Below are 25,488 nucleotides of genomic sequence, written 5' to 3' on the forward strand. Positions count from 1 at the left end.
ACCTATCGGAAATCATATGATCATATCAATAGATGCTGAAAAAGATCTTGACAAAATACAGCATCCATTCCTACTAAAAACACTAGAGAGTGTAGGAATAAATGGACTGTTCCTTAGAATAATTAGCAGTATCTATCTGGAACTATCAACAAGCACTATATTCAATGGGGAGAGGCTAGAGGCATTCCCAATAAGATCAGGGGTGAAACAAGGGCGCCCATTATCACCACTACTATTCAATATTGTATTAGAAATGTTAGCTTCAGCAATTAGAGAAGAAAAAGAAATTGAAGGAATTAGAATTGGGAAGAGACAAAACTCTTACTCTTTGCAGATGACATGATGGTCTCCCTAGAGAATCCCAAGAAATCATCCAAAAAACTACTGGAAACAATTAGCAATTTTAGAAAAGTTGTAGGTTATAAAATAAACCCTCATAAATCCACAACTTTTCTATATATGTCTAGCAAGATACAGCAGAAGAACTAGAAAGAGAAATCCCATTCAAAGTACTTTCAGACAATATAAAATACTAGGGAGTCTATTTGCCAAGACAGACTCAGAATCTTTTTGAAAACAATTATAAAACACTTCTCACACAAATTAAATCAGATTTAAATAACTGGGCAAATATCAACTGCTCATGGATAGGGAGAGCTAATATAATAAAAATGACAATTCTACCAAAACTAAACTATCTGTTTAGTGCCCTACCAATCAAAATTCCAAAAAATTAATTTAATGAGTTAGAAAAAATTCTAAGTAAATTCATATGGAGAAATAAAAAGTCAAGAATTGCCAGGAGCTTAATGAAAAAAAGTGCAAAAGAAGGTGGCTTAGCCCTACTTGATCTAAAATTATATTATAAAGCATCAGTCATCAAAACTGTTTGGTATTGGCTAAGAAATAGAGTGGTGGACCAATGGAATAGACTAGGTGTAAAAGCAGGAGATGATTATAGTAATCTGCTGTTTGATAAACCCAAAGAGTCCAGCCATTGGGATAAAAATTCCCTCTTTGATAAAAACTGCTGGGTTAATTGGAAGCTAGTATGGAAGAAACTTAGATTAGACCAACACCTCACACCCTTTACCAAGATGAGATCCAAATGGTTACAGGACTTAGACATAAAAAACAATACTATAAGCAAATTAGAAGATCAAGGACTAGTTTACCTGTCAGATCTATAAAATGGGGAGCAGTTTATGACTAAGGAAGAGTTGGAGAACATCACCTAAAACCAATTAGATGATTTCGATTACATTAAATTAAAAAGCTTTTGTACAGATAAAACCACTGTAACCAAGATCAAAAGAAATGTAGTAAACTGGGAAACAATCTTTACAACTAATGTTTCTGACAAAGGATTCATTTCTAAAATATACAGAGAACTGAGTCATGTTTTTTTAAAAAAAGCCATTCCCCAATTGACAACTGGTCAAAGGATATGCAAAGACAATTTACAGATGAGATCAAAGCAATCCATAGCCATATGAAAAATTGCTCTAAATCATTAATTATTAGAGAAATGAAAATTAAATCTTCTCTAAGGTACTACCTCACACCTCTCAGATTGGCCAATATGACCAGAAAGGATAATGATCATTGCTAGAAGGGTTGTGGGAAATTTGGGACACTAATACATTGTTGCTGGAGCTATGAACTCATCCAGCCTTTCTGGAGAGCAGTCTGGAACTATTCCCAAAGGGCAACAAAAATGTGCATACCCTTTGATCTAGCAATACCACTACTGGGTCTATACCATGAAGAGATGATGAAAAAGGGTAAAAACATCACTTGTACAAAAATATTCATAGCAGCTCTGTTTGTGGTGGCAAAGAATTGGAAATCAAGTAAATGTCCTTCAATTGGGGAATGGCTTAGCAAACTGTGGTATATGTATGTCATGGAACACTATTGTTCTATTAGAAACCAGGAGGGAAGGGATTTCAGGGAAGCATGGAGGGATTTGCATGAACTGATGCTGAGTGAGATGAGCAGAACCAGAAAACCACTGTATACCCTATCAGCAACATAGGAGTGATGATCAACCTTGAAGGACTTGCTCATTCCATCAGTGCAACAATCGGGAACAATTTTGGGTGTCTGCAAAGGAGAGTTCCATCTGTATCCAGATAAGGAGATGGAGTTTGCACAAAGTTCAAGGACTATTCCCTTTAATTTAGAAAAAACAGATATCTTATTGTCTGATCTTGTTACTTCTTAGACTTCTTGTTTTTTCTTTAAGGATATGATTTCTCTCTCATCACACCCAATTTGGATCAAGGTACAACATGGAAACAAAGCAAAGACTGACAGGATGCTTTCCATGGGGGTGGGGGGTGGGGGTGGGGGGAGGGAAGTAAGATGGGGGGGGAAATTGTAAAACTCAAATCTTTAATAAAAATAAATTTAAAAAATAAAACATATGCTACATTACCAGAAAGAAAAAGAGTGGGAATGGAATGTTTTTCTGGATATTTCTTAAAATGTCTACAGGTAAGAGACAAAAGTACCTATTAAAGGCTGGTAAAATTATATCTGGGTCTTTCAAATAAAATCAAAAGAGGTTTACTAAAAAAGCATGCATTCTTCTATACCCACCAAGCTCAATATCATAAAGAGTATCTTCAGTAAAAGAAGTGTGGCAGATGAAATACCTGTAATTTCGAAGGAGACAAGATTAAAAGAATAGAACCAGGATTAAAATTCATTGCCTTAGATGTCCCAAATCCCCAAATTTAGGGAATAAAAGAAGCTGAGGTATCACTATGGGGAAGTAGATTCAACCTTATAAGTATCACTAAGACTTGGTGGGATGAAACAAATCTATAAGAGGAACTCTGCATAGGTATACCTTATTAAGAGGAAATAGGCTAAGTGAAAGTGAATGGGGAAAGGTAGCATTGAATAATAAGATCTATTTGTGTGAAGAAAGTCAAGAACCAAGAGTAGGGGGCAGAGCCAAGATGGTGTCAGGAGAAGTCTCTCTTAGGTGCTCTCTCCAAAATAACTCAAAAACCTTAAAATTATAACTTTTAACTAAATTTGACAGACACAAAAAGCACATAAAGATACAGTAAGGCAACTCTCCAGCCCAAGGTAACCTGGAAAACAGTAGGAAGGCTCTGTTCCATGGGGTTGAAGGGCAGCAGCACAAAGGAGCTTCAGTCTTCTGGGAACACCCCAGGGTACCTGGCAGCAGAAGCATTTTCCTGACCTGCCATCCCAGGGTGCACCAAGCACAACTTGGAAGATCAGCAAGGAGATCTCTGCCAGAGTGAGCACAAAGTGCAGGCCAGCATGGCTCTCCTCATTGTGGCCCTTAGTGCATCCCAGATTCCAAGAAACAGAAGTAAGCCTGCAGAGTCATCCAGCAGGAGCCACCAGGCAGCTGCTCTCTGATTGTTCAGCCCATGGAAGGTAAGGGAGTGAAGGGAGACTGCTGAGGTCTGTCCTCATTCCCTGGGACAGGTCTCTTGGGTCTGTGACCACACTGAGACCCTGGTTGCAGTCTTGGGCACCAGAGTGATGAGTAAGACCTTAAAGGAACTGAGGTCTTTGTGGGGATGTCCCAATAATACTCAAAAGCTCAGGATGTACCCCCCCAAAACTAGGCACAGGATGGGGAAATGAGTAAACAGGAAAAAAAAAAGGAACCTGACCACAGACAATTATTTTAGTCCCGTGGAGGACCAAAATACACACTCTGAAGATGAGAAAGTCCAAGCTTCTGCATCTAAAGACTCCAAGAAAAATAGAAGTTGGGCTCAGGCTATGATAGAACTCAAAAAAAGATTCTGAAAATCAAGTAAGAGAGGTAGAAGAAAAATTGGGAAAAGAAATGAGAGAGAAGCAAGAAAAACATGAAAACAAAATCAGCAGCTTAGCCAAGGAGATCCAACAAAATGTTGAAGAAAATAATATATTAAAAACCAGTTTAGGTCAAATGGATAAAACAGGGGGCAGCTAGGTGGCACAGTGGATAGAGCGCTGGCCCTGGAGTCAGTAGTATCTGAGTTCAAATCTGACCTCAGACACTTAATAATTACCTAGCTCTGTGGCCTTGGGCAAGCCACTTAACCCCATTTGCTTTGCAAAACACTAAAACAATAAATAAAAATAAAAAGTTGTTGAACAGAAGAATGTTTTAAAAAGCAGAATTGGCCAGATAGAAAAGGAGATAAGAGGAAAACAAATCCTTCAGATGTAGAATGGAGCTAAAGGAAGCTGATGACTTTGCAAGAAATCAAGACACAACTCAACACCAAAAGAATGAAAAACTAGAAGAAAATGTGATATATCTCACTGAAAAAACAACTGATCTGGAAAACAGGTCCAAAAAGAGAATTTTAAAATTATTGGGCTACCTGAAAGTCATGGTCAAGAAGAGCTTTGACCTCATTTTTAAAGAATTTCTACAGGAAAATTTCCTTGATATCCTAGAGCAGAGGATAAAATAGAAATTGAGAGAATCCACCGATCTCCCCCAAAAGAGATCTATAAAAACCTCAAGGAATATTATAGCCAAGTTCCAGAACTCCCAAATCAAAGAGAAAATATTACAAGCAATCAGAATGAAACAATTCAAATATTGTGGAGCTAGAGTCAGGATTATCCAGGACGTAGCAGCTTCTACATTAAGGGCTTGTAGAGCTTGGAATACAATATTTCAAAAGGCAAGAGAGCTTGGAATGCAACCGAGAATCAACTACCCAGAAAAACTGAACATCCTCTTCCAGGGGAAAAGATGGACTTTCAATGAGACAGGAGAATTTCAAATGTTCCTGTTGAAACAACCAAACAGAAAGTTTGATCTTCAAGTACAGGATTCAGGTGAAGCATAGAGAGGGTGGATGAGAAGGGTAAATTACAAGGGACTTAAAAATGATGAACTGTGTATATTCCTGGAATGAGCAATTCCATCAAGTTTGTTCATCACCCCCATGTTGCTGTGAGGGTGTACAATGTTTTGCTGGTTCTGATCATCTCACTCAGCATCAGTTCATGCAAATCCCCCTCCTCGGGCTTCCTTGAATTCCCATCCCTCCTAGTTTCTAATAGAACAATAGTGTTCCATGACATATATATACCACAGTTTGTTAAGGCATTCCCCAATTAAAGGACATTTACTTGATTTCCAATTCTTTGCCACCACAAACAGGGCTGCTATGCATATTTTTGTACAAGTGATGTTTTTACCCTTTTTCATCATCTCTTCATGGTATAGACCCAGTAGTGGTATTGCTAGATCAAAGGGTATGCACATTTTTGTTGCCCTTTGGGTATAGTTCCACATTGCTCTCCAGAAAGGTTGAATGAATTCACAGCTCCACCAACAATGTATTAGTGTCCCAGATTTCCCACATCCTTTAGCAACATTGAACATTGTCCTTTCTGGTCATATTTGACCAGTCTGAGAGGTGTGAGGTAGTACCTCAGAGATGCTCTAATTTGCATTTCTCTAATAAGTAATGATTCAGAGAAATTTTTCATATGACTATGGATTGCTTTGCTCTCATCTGTAAATTGCCTTTGCATATACTTTGACCATTTGTCAATTGGGAATGGCTTGTTTTTTTAAAAATTTGACTCAGTTCTCTGTATATTTTAGAAATGAGTTGTCAGAAATACTAGTTGTAAAGATTGTTTCCCAGTTTACTACATTTCTTTTGATCTTTGTTACAGTGGTTTTGTCTGTGCAAAAGGCTTTTAACTTAAAGTAATCAAAATCATCTAGTTTGTTTTTAGTGATGTTCTCCATCTCTTCCTTGATCATAACTTTTGGTCATAACTCTTCCCTTTCCATAGGTCTGAGAGGTAAACTATTCCTTGATCTTCTAGTTTGCTTATAATACTGTTTTTTTAATGTCTAAATCCTGTATCCATCTGAATCTTATCTTAGTATAGGATGTGAAGTGTTGGTCTAATCTAAGTATCTTCCATAGTGACTTCCAATTTTCTCAGCAGTTATTATTGAAGACAGAGGTTTTTACCCCAAAAAGCTGGACTCTGGATTTATCAAACAGCCTGCTATTGCACCTAGTTTATACCACTCTGTTTCTTAGCCAATACCACAATTTTGATGACTGATGCTTTATAATATAATTTTAGATGTAGTAGGGGTAAGCCTCCTTCTTTTGCACTTTTTTCATTGAATCCCTGGAAATTCTTGACTTTTTTTTCTCCATATGAATTTATTTACAACTTTTTCTAATTCATTAAAGTAATTTTTTGGAACTTTGATTGGTAGGGCACTAAGCAGGTAATTTAGTTTTGGTAGAATTGTCATTTTTATTATATTAGCTCTACCTAGCCATAAGCAGTTGATGTTTTCCCAGTTATTTAAATTTGATTTTATTTCTGTGAGACATGTTTTGTAATTGTTTTCAGAAAGTTTCTGAGTCTGCCTTAGCAAATAGACTCCCAGGTATTTTATTTTGTCTGAGGTTACTTTGAATGGGATTTCTCTTCCTAGCTCTTCCTGCTGTATCTTGCTAGTCATATGTAGAAAAGTTGAGAATTTCTGAGGGTTTATTTTATATCTTACAACTTTGCTAAAATTGCTAATTGTTTTCAGTAGTTTTTTGTTTGGGATTCTCTAGGTATATCATCATGTCATCTGCAAAGAGTGAGGGTTTTGTCTCTTCCTTCCCAATTCTAATTCCTTCAATTTCTTTTTCTTCCCTTATAGCTGAAGCTAACATTTTTAATATGATGTTGAATAGTAATGGTGATAATGGGCATCCTTTTGTTCACCCTGATCTCATTGGGAATGTCTCTAGCCTGTCCCCATTGCATATAATGTCTATTGATTGTTTCAGATAGATACTGCTTATTATTCTAAAGAACAAACAATTTATTCCTACACTTTCTAGTGTTTTTAGTAGGAATAGGTGCTGTATTTTATCAAAAAGATTTTTTCAGCATATATTGATATAATCATATAATTTCTGATAGGTTTCTTATTGATATAATTAATTATACTAAGTTTTCCTAATATTGAACCAACTCTGCATTCCTGGGATAAACCCTACTTGATCATCATGTATTATCCTAGTGTTGACTTGTTGTAATTGTTTTGCTAAGATCTTATTTTAAGATTTTTTGCATCTATAATCATCAGGGAGATGGGTCTATAATTTTCTTTCTCTGATTTAGGTGTCAGCACCATATTATTGTCACATAAAGAGTTAGGTAGAGTTCCATCTTCACCTATTTTTCCAAAGAATTTATATAGAATTGGAGCCAATTGTTGCTTAAATGTTTGATAGAATCCACTTGTGAATCCATCTGACCTTGGAGATTTTTTCTTAGGGAGTTCAATGATGACTTGCTGAATTTATTTGTTCTGAAATAGGGTTATTTAGATATTTAATCTCCTCTTCATTTAACCTGGGATATTTTTGCAAATTTCAAATTGTCAGATTTCAGATTGTCAAATTTATTAGCATGGAATTGGTCAAAATAATTCCCAAATTGTTACTTGAATTTCCTCCTCATTGGTGGTGAGTTCACCTTTTTTCATTTATGACACTAGCAATTTGTTTTTTTTAATCAAATTGACCAGTGGTCTGTCAATTTAATTGGTTTTTTCATAAAACCAACTCTTGCTTTTATTTATTAATTCAATAGATTTTTGCTTTCAATTTTATTAATGTCTCCTTTAATTTCTAGAATTTCTAATTTGTTATTTAATTGGGGGTTTTTAATTTGTTCTTTCTATTTTTTTAGTTGCATATTTAGTTCATTGATTTTCTCTTTCTGCTAATTTATTCATGTAAGCATTTAAAGATTAATATATCCCCTGACAGCCGCTTTGAGTGAATCCCATAGGTTTTGGTATGTTGTTTCATTATTGTCATTATCTAGGATGAAATAATTCTTTCTATAATTTGTTGATTGATCCACTCATTTTTTAAAATGAGGCTGTTTAGTTTCCAATTAGTTTTGGGTCTATATCTTCCTGGCCCAATATTGCATGACTTTTATTGAATTATGATGTAAGAAAAATTTATTTACTATCTCTGCCTTTCTGCAATTGATCATTAGGGGTTTTTTTAGGCTTTTGCAAGGCAAATGGGGTTAAGTGGCTTGCCCAAGGCCACACAGCTAGGTAATTGTTAAGTGTCTGTGATCGGATTTGAACCCAGGTACTCCTGACTCCAAGGCCGGTGCTTTATCCACTATGCCACCTAGCCGCCACGATCATTGGGTTTTTATGCCCTAGTACATGGTCAATTTTTTGTCTAAGTGCCATGTACTGTTGAAAAAAAAGTATTATTTCTTTCTAACCCCATTCAATTTCCTCCATAAGTCTACCATATCTAGGTTTTCTAACAAACTATTTACCTCCTTAACTTCTTTCTTGTTTATTTTATGATTAGATTTATCTAAATCTGAGTGTGGGATATTGAAATCTCCTACTAGAAGAGTTTTGCTATCTATGTCTTCCTGTAGTTCTTTCAGCTTCTCTAAGAATTTGGATGCCATCCCATTGGGGCCATACATATTCAGCATTGAAATCACTTGTTGTCTATGATACCTTTTAGGAAGATATAGTTTCCTTGTCTCTTCTAATGCTATCTACTTTTGCAGCTGCTTTGTCTGAGATAAGAATCGCTACTCCTGCTTTTTTCACTTCAGCTGAAGCAAGATATATTTTCCTCTAACCTTTTACCTTTACTCTATATGCATCTCTCTGCTTCAAATGAGTTTCTTGTAAGCAGCATAGGATTCTTGTTTTAATCCAGTCTGCTATTAGCTTACCTTTTAAGAGAGAGTTCATCCCATTCACATTGGAAGTTATTAGTGACTCTTTATTGCCCTCCATGCTATCTTCCCTGTTTGTATTTTTCCTTTTCCCTCCCTTTTATCTGTATTCCCCAGTATTTTGTTTTTGAATACCACTCCCTTCAGTGTTTGCCCTCCTATATCCACCCCCCTCCCCTTTCTTTCCCCTTTCCTTTTCCCTTCCCTTCCTTCTGTTAGTTTCCCTTTTTCTCCCTCACCCTGACTCCATCCCCCACTCCCCTTTTCCCCTTTAAATACTTGAAACCTAAAATGTCTCTTAAGTTAACTGTGTGTGTGTGTGTGTGTGTGTGTGTGTGTGTGTGTGTGTGCGTGTGTGTGTAAGGTAACTTTAAGCCAAGTCTGATGAGAGGAAGATTCAGGTGTTTCTCATCTGCTCCCTTCTTCCCCTCTATTACAATAGGTCTTTTGTACCTCTTTATGTAATGAGATTTACCTCATTCAATCCCCTCCATCCTCCTGTCTCCTTGCTGATCCCCTTCTTAGGGAGGTAGTGTTTTTTTAAATCATTCTAAGTCATAGAAAGCCATGAGTATCCATCATTTCTGGCTAAGTATTTTCTCTCCAATAGTTATAATTCTCGAGTTATTAGAGCTTTTCTCCCAAGTAGGGATATAGCCAATTTCTTCCCACTGGATAGTAGTCTCATGGATAAGTCATGAGTGTCCCTCACTTCTGGCTAAGTATATTCTCTCTCATAGTTACAATTCTCAAGAGTTATGAGAATCTTTTCCTCATGCTGGGATATAGCCAGTTTCATCTTATTGGATAGCAGTTTTTTTCTTTACCTTTTTTTTTTTTGCCTTTTCATGTGTCTCTTGAGCCTCCTGTTTGATGTCCAAATTTTCTATTTAGTTCTGGTCTTTTCATCAGGAATTGTTGGAAGTCTCCCATTTCGTTAAATGACCATCTTTTCCCCTGGAAGAGAAGACTCAGTTTTGCCAGATAGTGGATTCTTGGCTGCATTCCATGTCCCTTTGTTCTTCAGAATATCTCATTCAGGCCTTTCAATCCCTTAATGTTGATACAGCCAGGTCCTGTGTGACCCTTACTGTTGCTCCTTGGTATTTAAATTGTTTCTTTCTGGCTGATTGCAGGATTTTCTCTTTTATCTGATAGTTCTGGAATTTAGCCACAACATTCTTTGGTGTTTTCATTTTGCGATCTCTTTCCAAAGGGGATCAATATATTCTTTCAATAACAATTTTGCCTTCTGGTTCCATGATATCAAGGCAATTTTCCATCACTAAATGTAATATTAAGTCCAGGCTTTTTTTTCTCTTCAATGTTTTCAGGAAGGCCTATAATTCTCAGGTTGTCCTTCCTCAATCTATTCTCAAGGTCAGTGGTTTTGCTGATGTGGTATTTTACATTTTCTTCTATTTTTTGATGTTTTGGTTTTGTTCAACAGACATTTGCTGTCTCGTGAAGTCATTAGTTTCCACAGACTCCATTCTTTTTTTTAGGGAATTTTCTTCATTTACCTTTTGCAACTCCTTTTCCAATTGGTCAATTATATTTTTGTAAGTTTTCCATTTGACCAATTGAGGTTTTGAGAGAATTGTTTTCTTGTTGCAGTGTTTTCTCTTCCAAATTTTCCAATTGATTTTTAAACTTCCTTATTTCTTCAAGGAAGAAATGTGCTGGAGAGCAGGTCATATTCTCCTCAGAGGTTCTAGGTCTCTCTGAGTTAGTGTCTTTTCCTTCCAAGAATTTTTCTATGGATCCTCCTTTGTGCTGGCCTTTCTTCACTATCCTAAGACCTTGTGTTGGGGAGAGGCTGGTTCACAGAGGTTTGGTGTTGGGATCTCTAGAGGCTTTACTCACTGAGTGTAGTATCTCCAGCTGGTCAGTAGGGGGTGATGGTTGCTTTCTCTGGAGTGTCTGTGACCTTGATTGAGGCCCTCTCCCTTGGCCTGGAGGGAGTGGTTAAAGCTATTGAATACTTTTATCTTTGACCAATAGTGGTCATAACTCTCCCTCTTCACAGTTGAGATGGTTCTGCTGCTCAGCCTTAGCCTGGGGAGGAAGGTGAGCTGTAATTGTTTATTCTGGGAAGAGACTTCAGTTCAAATTAAAGTACTGACTCTGAGTTCCTCCTGACCAGAGGAGCCTAGGGATTGATGTCTACAACTCTCCCACCCTGGAACTCTTCCTCCAGCCCTGCCCACAAGCTCCAAATGGTTAGCACCACAACCAATGCCTCTGCTCCCTAGTTGGCCCAAGGCCCTATGGCCAACCAGTCTGTAGCCCTGCTCCTGATCAAGCCAGTCTGATTCTCAGTCCCTCAGGCTCCCGGGCTCATGCCCTACCTCTAATCAGGCTAATCTAAGGTTTATCTGGGCTCCCAGGCTCTCACCTGTGCTCTTGGTAGAGTCCACCCTCTGCACCTGGACTCACCCAAATCAGGGAAGACAAATCCTGAGGTAGATGTTCTTTCTCCTGGCTTTTCTTTCTGGGTTTTATAGATCCGAGTTCTGTTAAGAGGTTTGTTTCATATTGTTTATGAGATTTTAGCACTGTGTCTGTCTTCTCTCTGCCATCTTGACTAGAAGTCCTTCCTTCTTTAAATTTTTTCAAGTTACACGTAAAAAAAATTAGCATTAGCTGTTTTGGGTTTTTTTTAGGTTTTTGCAAGGCAAATGGGGTTAAGTGGCTTGCCGAAGGCCACACAGCTAGGTAATTATTAAGTGTCTGAGGTCAGATTTGAACTTAGGTCCTTCTGACACCAGGGCCAGTGCTCTATACTTTGCCACTTAGCCACCCAGCTGTTTTTTTTAATTTAAGTTTCAAATTCTCTTTTCTTCCCCTACCCCTTTTATTGAGAAGGCAAGTAATTTGATAATGGTTATACATGTGGAAAACATATTTACATATTAACCATATTATAAAAAACACAAGTCAAAAGAAAAGAAAATGAAAAAAAGTTTTCAAAAAAATGTTTCTGTCTGCATTCAGACTTCATCAGCTCCTTCTCAGGATATGGATAACATTTTTCTCCATGAGTCCTTTGGAATTGTCTTAGGACATTGTATTGTTCAGAATAGCCAAATCATTCACAGTTGACCATCCTTAAACTATTGCTGATTTTGTGTATAATATTCTTCTGACTCTGGTCACTTCATTCTGTGTCAATTCATGTTAAGTCTTTTGAGGTTTTTTTTTTTCCTGAGAGCATCTGCTCATCATTTCTTATAGCACAATAGTATTCCATCACAGTTTGTTCAATAACTCAACTGGTGGGCATCTCATCAATTTCCAGGTCTTTTCTACCACAAAAATAGCTACTATAGTTTTTCTTTGGGATATTGACCTGGTGATGTTATTGCTGGGTCAGAGTTTTAAACCATAGTTCCAGATCATTCTCCAGAATGGTTGGGTCAGTTCACAACTTCACCATCAATGTATTAGTGTCCCAGTTTTCCCATATCCCCTTTTCTGTCAAATTTTTCAATTTCCTTTGATATTTGTCATTTTTCTTTACTATCACATTACCCAATCTGATAGAAGTGGGGTAGTATCTCAGAGGTGTTTTTCTAATCAATGGTACATTTCTCTAATCAGTAGTGACTGAATGATTTCATGTCTATAACTTTGTTTTATCTGAAAACTGCCTATTCATATCCTCTATCAAGTAGGGAATTTGTATTCTTATAAAGTTAACTCAGTTCTGTCTGCATGTATGTGTGTGTGTGTGTATATATATATATATATATATATATATATATATACATAATATATATGTAAAAATTTTCCCATTTTGTTTTTCTTGATCTAGACTGCTTTAGTTTTGTTTGGGCAAAATCTTTTTTAATGTAATCAAAATTATCCATTTTACACTTCATGTTATTTGATCAAAAATTCCTCATCCATAGATCTGACTATTCCAAGTTTTCCTTATTTGCTCATATCACCCGTTATATTTAAATCATGTACCCATTTTGATCTTATCTTGAAATAGAGTGTGAGGTGCTGGTCTATGCCTAGTTTCCACTCAACTTGCTTTCCAATTTTCTCAGTTTTTGCCATATAGTGAATTCTTGTCCAAAAGTTTGGATCCTTATGATTGTCAAACACTTAATTACCACAGTGGTTTACTACTGTGTATTGTGTGCCTAATCTCTTCCACTGATACATTCATTTAATTTCCTAATGTCTTTTTGCATTTTATTGGACTGTTTAATCTATTCACATTTAAAGTTTAAAAAAATTAGGTTTAGATTTTTGTCCTTTTTTTGTTTTTCCTAATTGGGATCCCCCCACCATCTACCCCTTGTTTCCTGTAAAGCTAGTCCTCTGTCTTTTCAGTAATTTTTGCTTAATCTATTTAATCTACTAAAGCAATGTTTGACAGCTAGTCAGTACAGCCAGACCTGAAGTCAGGAAGATCTAAGTTCAAATCTGGCCTCAGACATTGTGTTAGCCTGTTTAAATCATCAGTAAAATGGTATAATAGCAACCATCTGTCAGGGTTGTTGTGATGATCAATTGTAAGGTATTTAGCATAGTATTTGACATGTGTTAAGCACTAATAATAGCTATTATCATTATTAAGCTGGCTGTCTTCTCTCATAATGGAGAATTTTTTCACCAGCATCTTATGAAAAATGACTTATCCCCCCCCCCCTTCTGTTGGGTCTAGTGGGACCCCATCAACAGGCTGGCATCCTTTGCTCATTTCTTTTTCCTCAGTTCTCTCTGGTTGGGCAGTTAAAGCACAATGTGTTGCCACAGGACTGTTGCAAGCAGAACAACCTTCTGGCTTCTCCAGAACTGGAGCGGGGGGTTGGGGGATGTGGGGAAGACAAGGAAAAGGCAGGCTATAGTTCTACTGCAAGCCTAGGGGTCAGGTTGTACAGTCCTGCAAGAACATGGTGATTGGTGAGGGACAGGGGTAATGAATAAGCACATTAGGAATTAGCCTTATTGTTAATACATCGGATTATTAGGTTTATTGATGTCTTAGAACAGCTTAAATTATTTTTGGGGGGTGTATAATATAATTCCTTTTTTTGGAAAGTTTTGAAAGGTCCTGAGGATGAGAGAGTCTATTCCTCTATATTGTTGGTCACCTGACCCAGAATTATTAATAGATTAGTGGGATATTTAAGAATATTTGCAGGCAGGCGTCATTAAATGGACAGAAGAAAATAAAGGGGGTGGAAGGGGATGAGTATGGTGACAAGGTGTCAGATAGAAGTAGGATAAAGGAACTGGTCACCTCTTCACTAGAAATGGGAGGAAAAGAGAGAATATGGAGGTGAGGAAAAACTTTAAAGTCTTTTTGAGATGTAACACAGGGAAGAGGAGGCTCAAGGATGAGTGGCCACTGTTCTTTCAGTAAAGTATGAGGATACTTATATATTATAAACATACTACAATATCATATATATGTGTACATGCATATTGGGAATAAGCAAGAAAGATTGATGATATTTTTGATTCTTGTATAGACCCTTTAAGAAAACAGAAAGAACAAATATATCTACCACCTCAAAGAACTCACAACGTATTAGAAGATATGATACGATATTAAAACATAATAAAAAAATAAAAATGTTATTATGTGTATAACAGTAAAAAATGTTAAAATCATTTTGAAGAGGAAGAATTTAACAGAGGTAGTTTTTTAACAACCAATAATTTATTCCTTAAACAATTTACACAATTAAAAGAAAAAGAGATACTAAATCTGATATCATTAGAATATAATTCTATTAGTCTTTCATTTCTAGAATATGCAAGAAATAACTGTTTAACTGTTATCAGAAAATTCTCTAGAACAGTGGAGTCAGAATCAAATACAGTAGGGATTATAAATGAAAAGGATCTTTGTGAGCTATATACAGACTTAATAGTTTTTGTTATTTTTTTTTAGTTTTTGCAAGGCAGTGGGGTTAAGTGGCTTGCCCAAGGACACACAGCTAGGTAATTATTAAATGTCTGAGGCTGGATTTGAACTCAGGTACTTTTGACTCCAGGGCCAGTGCTCTATCCACTGCACCACCTAGCCACCCCCAGATTTAATGTTTTAAATGTGAGTTAATTTTTATTATATTTCTATTTGTTTTATTAAATATTTTAATCTGATTTGGGCCTCACTTGAGTGTTGTAGGTTGTGGTCCATGGACACCATGCTTGATACTTCTGTTCTAGAAAATTGGTTCTTGATTTTAACAATATTTAGGAAGCACAAACTATCATAAACAGTTGTTTTAAACTGTTTTAAGTAGTCTTTTAAAAATTTCTACAAAATTCATCTTTGGTTGCATAATAAAAGTATTTTGCTTTTCTGCAAAAGATCTTAGAAGTCTACAGGCACTAGCTAATTCTCACATGTGAAAAGTGGTATATGACTTTTACAGAGGAAAAAAAGGGCAAAGTGATTTTTTTTTGTTGTACCATAAAAGCCTGTTAGTGATATAAGTTGAAAAGGGAAATACTTTAATCATTTAGTTTAGAGAATGCTTTCATCCTGTAAATAAAAACTAGTTGGTTATGACACTACAAGGAACAAATGAGCAAGGGGCAGCTAGGGCACAGTGGAGCACTGGCCCTGGAGTCAGGAGTACCTGAGTTCAAATCCAGCCTCAGACACTTAATAATTACCTAGCTATGTGGCCTTGGGTAAGCCACATAACCCCATTGCCCTTGCAAAAAAAAAAAAAAGAAACAAATGAGTAAGACTTAAAAGCAGAGGTTCACAAACTTTCTCAGTTCATCAGTAATTTTTTTCACAGTGTCCACAGGCAAAAGAAACAAGAACAAATGCCCTCAATCCCCATAACAGTTCCATTTATTAAGAAGTTAAGTTGAAAATTTAAAATATCCTGATGACCCTAAAGGTTGACCATTGGCACCCTTTGGTGCCTTGATACACAATTTGGGAACTGCAAACAGCCTTCTAAAGGCTATAAATTACATTTTCTGATTATTTTCCTGCTAAACACATCTATGTTTCTTTATTATTAAATCTGAAAAATGTTCATTTAAAATCAGTTTATTGATTTTGCTGTTCAACAGTAAAAAGGCTGGAAGGAACTTTTAATGTATCATCTTATCAGGTTCATTATTTTGAACAAGCATAGTAATATATAACCTTCCCAGACAAGAGATTTTCCACAAAAGCCGAACCAGAAAATGAAGTATTTCTGCATTATGTGAAATAAAGGAAATGAAAACAAATAGAAACTAAGCTTCTTATAGATCTAACACTTATCTGAAACAAAACTAACATATATACAAAACATATATAAATATATAAACACAAACATATCTGAAGTCCAAAAATATATTAATATTTTGACTAAGATCAAAATAGTTTTTACAAAAGTTTCAAAATTCTTGAAACTCTAGCAACCATAAGGAATTATTACTATTGTGTTTGATCAATCTATTTTCTTGTCATTTATGAAAGCATAAATAGCTAAGTATTAAAGACATAGCAGTGGTTAACAGCAAGGAAAGCTGTACAAATATTATAAAAAGTCCATTTTCATTAAAAAGAATTTACCTATCATACAGTTATAAACAAAATATATTTTCAAAATGCCTTTTCAATAATTTATTTGTGAAATTGATATATTTAAGAAATAAATCAAAATCAATTAAGAAATAAATCTTTTCTATTTATAAAAAAAATAAATCCTTTGAAGAATATTTCAGGCTGGTATTTGCACTAGTACTTTTTATAGATGAAATGGTAAAATAAATAAAGTCAAGAAAAAAGGCTAATTAGTTTAAAACAAAAGTACAAAAACGTAAGTAAAATTTATAATATATGTGCTAATCAAATAAGCTTTCTTCAAAGATAACTTAAATACATTTTGCTTCAAGTGTTCAGCATTATCCTGAAAAGTGATAGAAATGATCCCTATAGTAAGGAATCTATGAAAGACATCTTCTGAGATGTTTTCTGACTGGGAAAAGTTTGGGATTAATTTGCTTCTGCCTTAAATTCAGAGACTATTTTAGAAGGTATATAAAGAAACACAAATGAGAAATCAAATTTAATAAAAATTTACCCTAGTCAACTTACAATCTACTTTGAACTTTATATGTGCTCAAAATATACACTAATCCCTCTACAGCAACTGAAATGTATCCATGCCTGTGCAAGTATACAGATACAGGTAAACTGAAGAAGAAATCCAATGAATTTTCTGGGATGTAGTTTAGTTCATTAACAAATATCATATCTTCCTCTACCACAATTTGTTTTTTTAAATTTTTACCATTTTTTTTGCCTAGTCATATTAGTCCTATTTCACAAACCACAAAATATATATATATATATATATGTTAGTCCTGTCCTTTTTTAAAAAAAGTCTAAAATATATTTTATTACTATTAAAATACTCTGAATTTATTTTAATTTTCAAAAGATAAAAATATATTATCTATTCTATATCACTCACACAGAAAGGTATCAGTTCTTACCATAAGAACATGGTTTAGTTGATCTATGGATATAAGTTCTAATTCTTCTCTCAAAAATTCAAAACTACCTAATTACCTGACAGTCAAATTAAACATTTACTTTCTAAAGAATATTTAAGACTTTTATAAAAATTAGCTTTGCTAAATTTCAACTAGTAGAAAAAATTGATGGTATTGTTACAACTGAAATAAATTATGTTAACATTCAATAGAAATTTATCACAGATATAAATAGCAAGTTATAAAGATCTAATGAATGACATATTATGGCCTCAAATACTTTCTTGAAAATAAGGTATTTCATTCGGTTAGAAATAAAATCCAAATTTACACTTAAAGTAGGGCTTTTTTTTTTAGTGGAGTGAAAAATCCACTAATAATTCTAATTAGATACTTTAAAATCAACTTTTTCTTAAAAGTTTCTGGTTAAAAAACAAATCTATCCACTTAAAACTTTAATGTATTAATTTAAAATGGATATAATTTAATAGTATACTAGAGACAAAATAGAAAATATACTCAAGTTCAAATAAACATTTCAGAAATCACTCTGGACAAAGAAGTCTTAGCTTTCATTTCCATGATTTTTCCTGGAAAAATCAAGTGACTCAAACTTAACTAAAATAGTTACAAAAAAAATATTCTTCTAAACATTCATTCTATTAAGACTGTTAAGCCACTTGACTCACAACAAATTAGGGCTGAGGGTTTAATGCACTATATGCAATCATAATTCTAGCAAAATTATGGTCACTGCTTCCAGAAAGTGTCACCCTCCTCAACTTCAGGAAACTTAAAAGGAAACTTTAGCTCTATACAAACTTTGAGCTCCTTCCAAGAATCAGAAAGCATTTTGAACTACAGCTCCTTGGTTATCAGAAACATGGTATACCTCTCCAACTATGGTACCAGAGAGCTTCTGCAACCTTCATTTCAAACCAATTCTCATTTTAGCTACTTTGTCATTCTTCTTCTGAAATCACATTTTATTTTCTCATGACATTATACCCTACCTGAATTTAAAAAAATTAAGCAAACCATTGTAGAGTTGTAGAATGTCCAGTATTTCTCTTTTATGATGCAACTTATACTTACAAAGAATCTGTTTCTTTACCTTATTTTCTGAGATCCTGCACTGCCAATGCACTGACATGTTTCAAAAATTACACCCTGAGACACAAACATAAGGAGACATAAGCAAGATGGCTGAAACAATGGTCCATTGAGCCAATGGTATCTCAAATGGCTTCATTCCTGAAGGGTTTTATGAAGGATTTTTCTCATTCATTGATGTGTTCTTATGGAATCCCTTAGTAGCCTTTTTATGGTCATGTCGAAGACTTCGGATTGTACTATTGATGGCAGCTACACAGGCTTTCCAATCATATCCAGTTTCAGTTAGGTCATAAGATGGATAGTTCTCTTGGAGAAAGTCTAATGGAAAAATCCAAACATACCACAAGTTACTTGCAATACTGAAGAATAATGTGAAATAAGTTTGTGGTTCATTCATACTTTAGTAACTATTAATAATGTCCACAATGTAACACCAATCAGTTTCAATTACAATTATCCAGATATGACTACATCAAAATCTTTTTAGACAAACCACTTGTCAACATTTAAATGGCAAAGCACACCTGAATAATATCCTGGTGACACAAACTTGTGAAAGTTTATTATCAAAGAAGAACACAAAAATGTTATTTCATAAATACGGTTTTAGAGTGAAGATCTAAAGAACTGAGACAAGAAACTATCACTAATTTTTAGAAGAATTAACAAAAATGAGCTAAAAATCAATCAATCTTATCTGCTTAGTAACTTCAACTGGTTAGATAGCTGTTACTGGGATCAACACAAGAAACTTGTTCTCCAATGTGGGTCAGTCAGTTGTACTTAATTTCATGGCTATACTAACAGCCAAGGATTTGGTCATAAGAATGATTGTATTTAAAACATTTGCTTTACTAATGATATATACAATGTCAGTTTTTAATACAAAGGACGTGTATTTGGTAGGTTTAGAACTGTATGCAATGCCTTTGTTTTGTTTTAATCTCTGTGTTATTGTAGCTTCAATACAAATTAAAATTAAAAATTCCAGTACTTGGTCAGGTCCCCAGGAGGTCTAAATGCTCTATTAATAGTGGGAATGCAATTTTATTTTCTGATACCAACTTTAAAAGTGAAGGACCTTAGTTATTTGTGCTTTTGTCACTTATAAATTTGGGTTTCTGGGAAATTCTAAGTCTTCGGATAACAAGTTCTACATGCTTATTACCAGTTAGGTGAAGTCATACTTACAAGATCTAAAGCTAGGAAAAGACCAACTAGTTCAACCCCCACATTTTACAGATGACTGTGCCTAAGGGAGGTCAAGAGATTTCCTTTTATTTGTTATAAACTTATCTCACTCAGATTTCAAATGGTACTCCTCCTCCATTGTTCTCTGATATTTCAGGATTCAGTCATGTCTGTATTTGCCATTTTCATACCAATTGTGATTTTATAGATTTAGCCAAAAAAGGCAAATTATTTCCTTTTCCCTAAGCTATAACAAGATATTCGCTCTTTCCATAGTCATCTAATATATACTCATAGTTCAGTGTTAGTACTTTTAACCCACTTGCTTAGGAATTGACAGAGGCAACAGCCTGCCATCTAGTGTTAAAAAAAGGAATACAGTTTGTTTTAGGAAAAGTAATAGTAATGAGTTTTTTTAATGCATTTTACTCATTCAACAATCCTGTGTATTAGTTCTAACTCCTAGGAAAAGGACATAGAATAATCAATAAAATTCAGTCATCCTCTCACAGAGTTTAACAAATAATAGGGGCACATGTCACACAGAAAAAATGACTAGAATAGAAAACAATACACGAAGAATGCACAAGAGGTATAAAACACAGCATGAAGTCCAAGGCACTGCACTGTGGGAGTTCATAGAAGGTTTTGTGGAGCATGTGGCATTGATCTAGGTCTTAAAAGGGAAAAAAGATTTTGTTGGATTTTTTTTTTGGCTAAGCAATGGGGTTAAGTGACTTGCAGAAGTCACGCATCTAGGTTTAATTATTATCTGAGGCTGGATCTGAACTCAGGTCCTCCTGACTCCAGGGCCAGTGCTCTATCCACTGTACCACCTAGCTGCCCTGGAGGAAAGATTTTAAAAGGGAGAAGAGCTAAGGATAGAAAGTATTCTAAACATTGAAGAACACCATGAACACAAATAAGGCTGGGGTATGTAGGTGGGAGAATAAGCCATCTAAACTGGAAAAGTAGGCTGAAGCTATATTGTGAAAGTTTTTCATACCAAGTTCCAGAACAAATTTAAGGACTTTAGATTCCCCTCTAAGACTCTTTCTTATAATAAGGAAAATTAATCTTGCAATGAGGTATAGGTGACCAAAAAGAATGAAAGTAGTTAGTCCAAAATTAAAAGTCTATTATCCAGACAATAGTCCAGAAAGGTGGGACTTGTACCGTGGTAGAACTAGGAAAAAGAAATAGATACAGTATATCCTGTGGAAATAGAATGAACAAATCCTGATCTCTAACTAAATGATTCCTTTTGTCTACCTCAACCCTTATAATCCAATCTAGGTATCACTAATAGAAATAGTGATGTCAGAAGGAAGAGAAAGGTTGGTTAAAAAGATTAGGTTGAGAATCATTTTAGATATGTTGAGTTTGAGGTGTCCATGAAGCTATAAAGTGAATAGTTGGGAGATACTGATCTGGTGTCTTCAAAAAAAAGTTGAATGCCAGTACATATTTGGAAATCAATTATGAATGTGCCATAGTTTAAAACAAAGAGAACTTTATTTCCTCTCTTGGCCAGTGTCAAGACTTGACAAGTAAGCTGAGGAAAGAGTCTTGATAAACAATAACTAAAGTATTAAGAAAACAAAAGGTATGACAATATGGAATCCCAGAAGCTAAAGGAGGAAAGTGTAATTGGAAGGAAATGGTCAATAGAATCAAATACTATATAGGAAAATTAAAAAGGCTTAATTTTGAGACATGCCATTGGATTTGATTATGATATTACAACTGATCTTTGAGAAAGCAATTTCATAAAAATGGTGGACAGAAAAGTGCAATGTAGATAAGTGGGTGGTAAATCAAAGCACAGGATAATTTATTGAAGATCTGTGTAGGTGAAAAGGAAGAAAGAGATAAAGGGTATAAATATATGAATGGAATAAAAGGGTCAAGGCAAGGATTTATAAGAACTGATAAACTTGAGTGCCAATGAATTAAGAAAGTCAAACTTATCAAGGGTAAGAATAAAATAGTTTCCCTTCCTGCTCCCCACCCCCAGACTAAAGGGATTATAAAAGTTTTTAAATTACCCTTTAAAGAAGAAATTTAAAATTATTTTAGAAGATATAATAGTATGTCTAAAAAACCCAATGATCTCAACTGCTCAAAAACAGGAGTTAAGAAAAAGTCAAAAATCATTTATATTCTTAACAATAAATTTGTAAAAAGAAATCCCATTTAAAGTAACAAATTAAATATTTGGGAATTAACTTTAATTATGACACACCTTGACTTTTATAAATACATAAAACTTGGATCAATATTAAAGATTGTAATTAGAGAAAGTATACTCAATATAGATATATAATACTACTCTAGTGAAAAGGACAATATTCTACAAATCAATTGATCATAATTTAAAAACTCAAAATACACCTTTATAAAACTGGAGTGAATAAAAAAGAAAATTCAAACAGCTATGACTTTTAACAGAAATTTTAGAAACAAAGCTGTTTCAGCTGAGAATGTCCTCTTGGATTGTAAAACACACTGCAAAACAGTTATTACCTAAACTATCACATACTGAACAAAAAAATAGAACAACAGAAGGGAGATAACTGAAATAGTCAATGTTTGATAATGCTGCTTTTTCAACATAGTATACATTTCATGTATTATAAGATACTGAGGTCTTTGTTATCAGGAGAGGTAGCATAGCATAATGGATAAAAAGATGCCCTCAGAATGAGAAAAACCTGGATTCAAGTCCTACCTCAGTCACATACTGGCTGTGTGACCAGGCAATTTACTAAGACTAGATCAGCTGGGCCTTGGGTAAACTCAAAAAGTAGAAGATGTCATCAGTTTCTCATCATCTTCCTTTCTTTCACTCTCTTCTTCTACCCATCACCATGCTAATGCTTCCTACTGGTTGACTAAAGGTTCTCCTCTTCCCACCAATAAAGCAAACCATCCAAACATTAATTCTGTCAAAATGCATCAAATTATCCCCATTAAAATTCCCATTTTTTAAGGTAGGTATTAAAAAGAAAGCAATGACTGTGTTTCTAGTAATGAATTCCCAAGTTTACAGAATATTACAGTGGAAAGATATGAGATCTAGAGTCAAATAACCTGGAAAAGAATCCCAATTCTACTGTGCACTATCTAAGAAGTTGGACTAGAACAACCCTTAAATTCTTCATTACTAATTGATAAAAGCGTTGCCTTAGGGTATCTCCATTGAAAATATGGTCTGATTATCAATCTTAAAAGAATCTTTAATTGGTAGGATGGCAAGACATTTCTAGTAGGGAGGCCTTTCTGCCCTCTTACATCAGAAAACCCTTCCTCCTTTGCCTAGAGCACTATAGTCAACAACTTGGCACTGTATTTCTGAGAGGTTGCAGATGCCTGCCCTAAAGTAATACAATTTAGCCTTTAATGATTTAAACCACATGGTCTGTAACAATTATTATTTTCGTAATTCCTTTCATTTAAAAGGGCAATAATATTGTTATCATTTCTAAATCACAATGCCTGTTACCAATAGCCTTCAAAGATCATTCTATATAAGCAGAGAAATAGAAATCTTTTGCTGGTTTAAATGTTTGTTGAATTAAAGCTTATAATATTTAACAACTAAACATCTGGAATTTTGTTGTTATAGGACTTGTAAGACCAGGGAACTAACTTGGTATTCATTACCTAGATACTACCTTGAATCTGCTTTATGTCCTGGTTTCACTGAATTACAGATGATTCTAACTTCTCAATAAGATTGTTTACCATATATGAAAGATGGGGGAGCTCTTTTTTGGCTATAAAGATGCTCATTCCTTCAATTCTTTCTTGATAAACTTGCTACATAAAGAATTCCTAAAAAGGAGTCCAAACTTTCATCCTATGCATGCAATAGATTCAAACATTATATAAGTGTAAGACATTTGCCAGGTGCTGTGGCTATAAATACAAAAATTAAAGCTATCCCATGTAAGAATTTATGATCAAAACTTTCTGTAGTGATGAGAGATATGTTCATGCATGCCTGTTAGTTTCCAGAAGAATTTTTTACTTAGAACCTTAAACAATCATTAAATCTGAATAGGATTTTAGAGGTCTTCCCAGTCAGGTCTCAATATTTCTGATGTAACACTGTTCTACAACATCTCAAATTCAATTTGTGTTTCAACATTTCTAAGAACTCAGAGGTTATTATTTTTACAGGTAACTTGCTTTCTTAATGAACAGATGTAATGAGAACATTGTTCTTTATGCTAAGACAAAAGGGTTACAAAGACTAGACTACTTTATCTGCCACAATACAAAATTCTTTAGTATGTAGAAACAATTATTAGGTCTTGCTTGCCGTCTCTTTTTCCAACTAAAATAATCCCAATTCACTGCTGTTTTGCCTAGTTGTCACAGTTCACAGACCATTACTATCTTTGGCTACTACCTTATCCTGCTTGGTGTTGCTTTTCCAGACTAAAAAAATCCCAATTCTTTGCTCTTTTGCCTATTTTTCACATGGTTCATGGACCATTACCATCCTTGGTTATCTCACTTCGTATGCTCCTTAGTTTTTCAATGTCATTATTAAAGTGTGGCACATTTTTAGAAAAGGGAACAGGAAGGAGTATACTTATTTCTCAGTTGCATAGTTACCATTGGTGGGCAAGACTAAAGGTTCTCCTTGCTTCCCCAAGGACTGCAATTACTATGTATGTAGTCACTCTGCTCTAACTCCCTCTGCCCTTTGTATATAGCATATTGCATAACTCCCTCACTACCGCATGTTGTCTTCTCTCTTTTAAAGGCCCAACATGTGATTCATATCTTTAATTGCCATGGCTTAATCAAGCCTTTCTTCTCACACTCTCCAAACAAAAATTCCTAGTTTTGATCAATCATCCTCAATGGGCTGAGATATAATTCAAGTCCCCAGTAAGGAATATTCACACTTTATATAAGGAACAAGTTGATTAGATAATCCTTGGCAAATTCTATATTCCTAGAAATCTATTTTTCCTCTCATTTTCAAATTCTTTACCCAGAAAAACAATTTATGCTATTAAATATTTAACTCCCTAAAAATTAAATAATATCACTTATATTCTATTTTAATTATGTAAAGAAATCTTTGTCTTATTTCCAAGGTAGGAAATTGTGCTTGTTTTGGGGGGGATATCAACTAAAGGCAGAGATTCTTAAAATTTAGTATAAAGCATCATTTTTATTTTAAGTGAAAAATAGTGGACTTGTAGAGGAATCAAAATTTTCTTTTATTATACAGAAATAAAATTAATTTGACATAGAGAACTATACCAGAGGGGCAGCATAGCATAATAGATAAAGAGCTGACCTAGAAGTCAGGAACACCTGGGCTTAAGTCTTACTTCTTATACATATTACTTGTGTAATGATGTCATTTTAACCTTCAGGTTCTAGACAACTAACATACTTGGCAGAGTGGTGACAATCTATATTGGTAAAGATTTAACTGGAATTTGTCCTATACTAATGAGAGCACAAGTCCAGTCCCTATCCCTAAGTCTATTAATTGCCTAGTACCAAAATAAAAATAAAAAATAAGTCTATTAGTTGCCTAGTATCAAAAAAATAAACAACTTAACACTGGATTTCCTAAACTACTGTTAAAATTTTGCAGACTGTGCATTACTTATACACTGACAACAAAAGACAGAACAACAAAAAAAAGACAGAAATTGCTTTTAGTTTTGTCTGTATTCTCAATGCCAGCACAGTGATGCCTTGCATATATTGGAGCTTAAGAAATGCTTCATTAATTGAATTAGAAAAATCAATGCATGATGCCTTTTAACATCTATTCCCCAAAGCTATTTAACAACTTCTTTGATTATGATCCTTATTAAAATTCAGGTATGTATGCTTTTCCAAAACCAGCTAGCAACCATTCATATCCTCAAATCAAGTTCTCATTCTCATGTT

At 34.6% G+C, this 25,488-nt stretch overlaps 1 protein-coding gene across 1 annotated transcript in view; it reads right to left on the minus strand.

The window, feature by feature from the left end:
- Positions 1 to 15,795: 15,795 nt before the first annotated feature.
- BEND2 (BEN domain containing 2) overlaps positions 15,796 to 25,488 on the minus strand; it is a 146,121-nt gene continuing 136,428 nt past the window's right edge. The window contains exon 15 of the mRNA XM_074192794.1: positions 15,796 to 18,684. Coding sequence (XP_074048895.1) covers positions 18,515 to 18,684 — 170 coding nt within the window. The 3' untranslated portion in view covers positions 15,796 to 18,514. The remainder of the gene's footprint in view (positions 18,685 to 25,488) is intronic.

The sequence above is a fragment of the Macrotis lagotis genome, chromosome 6 (assembly GCF_037893015.1).
Source record: "Macrotis lagotis isolate mMagLag1 chromosome 6, bilby.v1.9.chrom.fasta, whole genome shotgun sequence".
In the NCBI taxonomy this organism is placed as follows: Eukaryota; Metazoa; Chordata; class Mammalia; order Peramelemorphia; family Peramelidae; genus Macrotis; species Macrotis lagotis.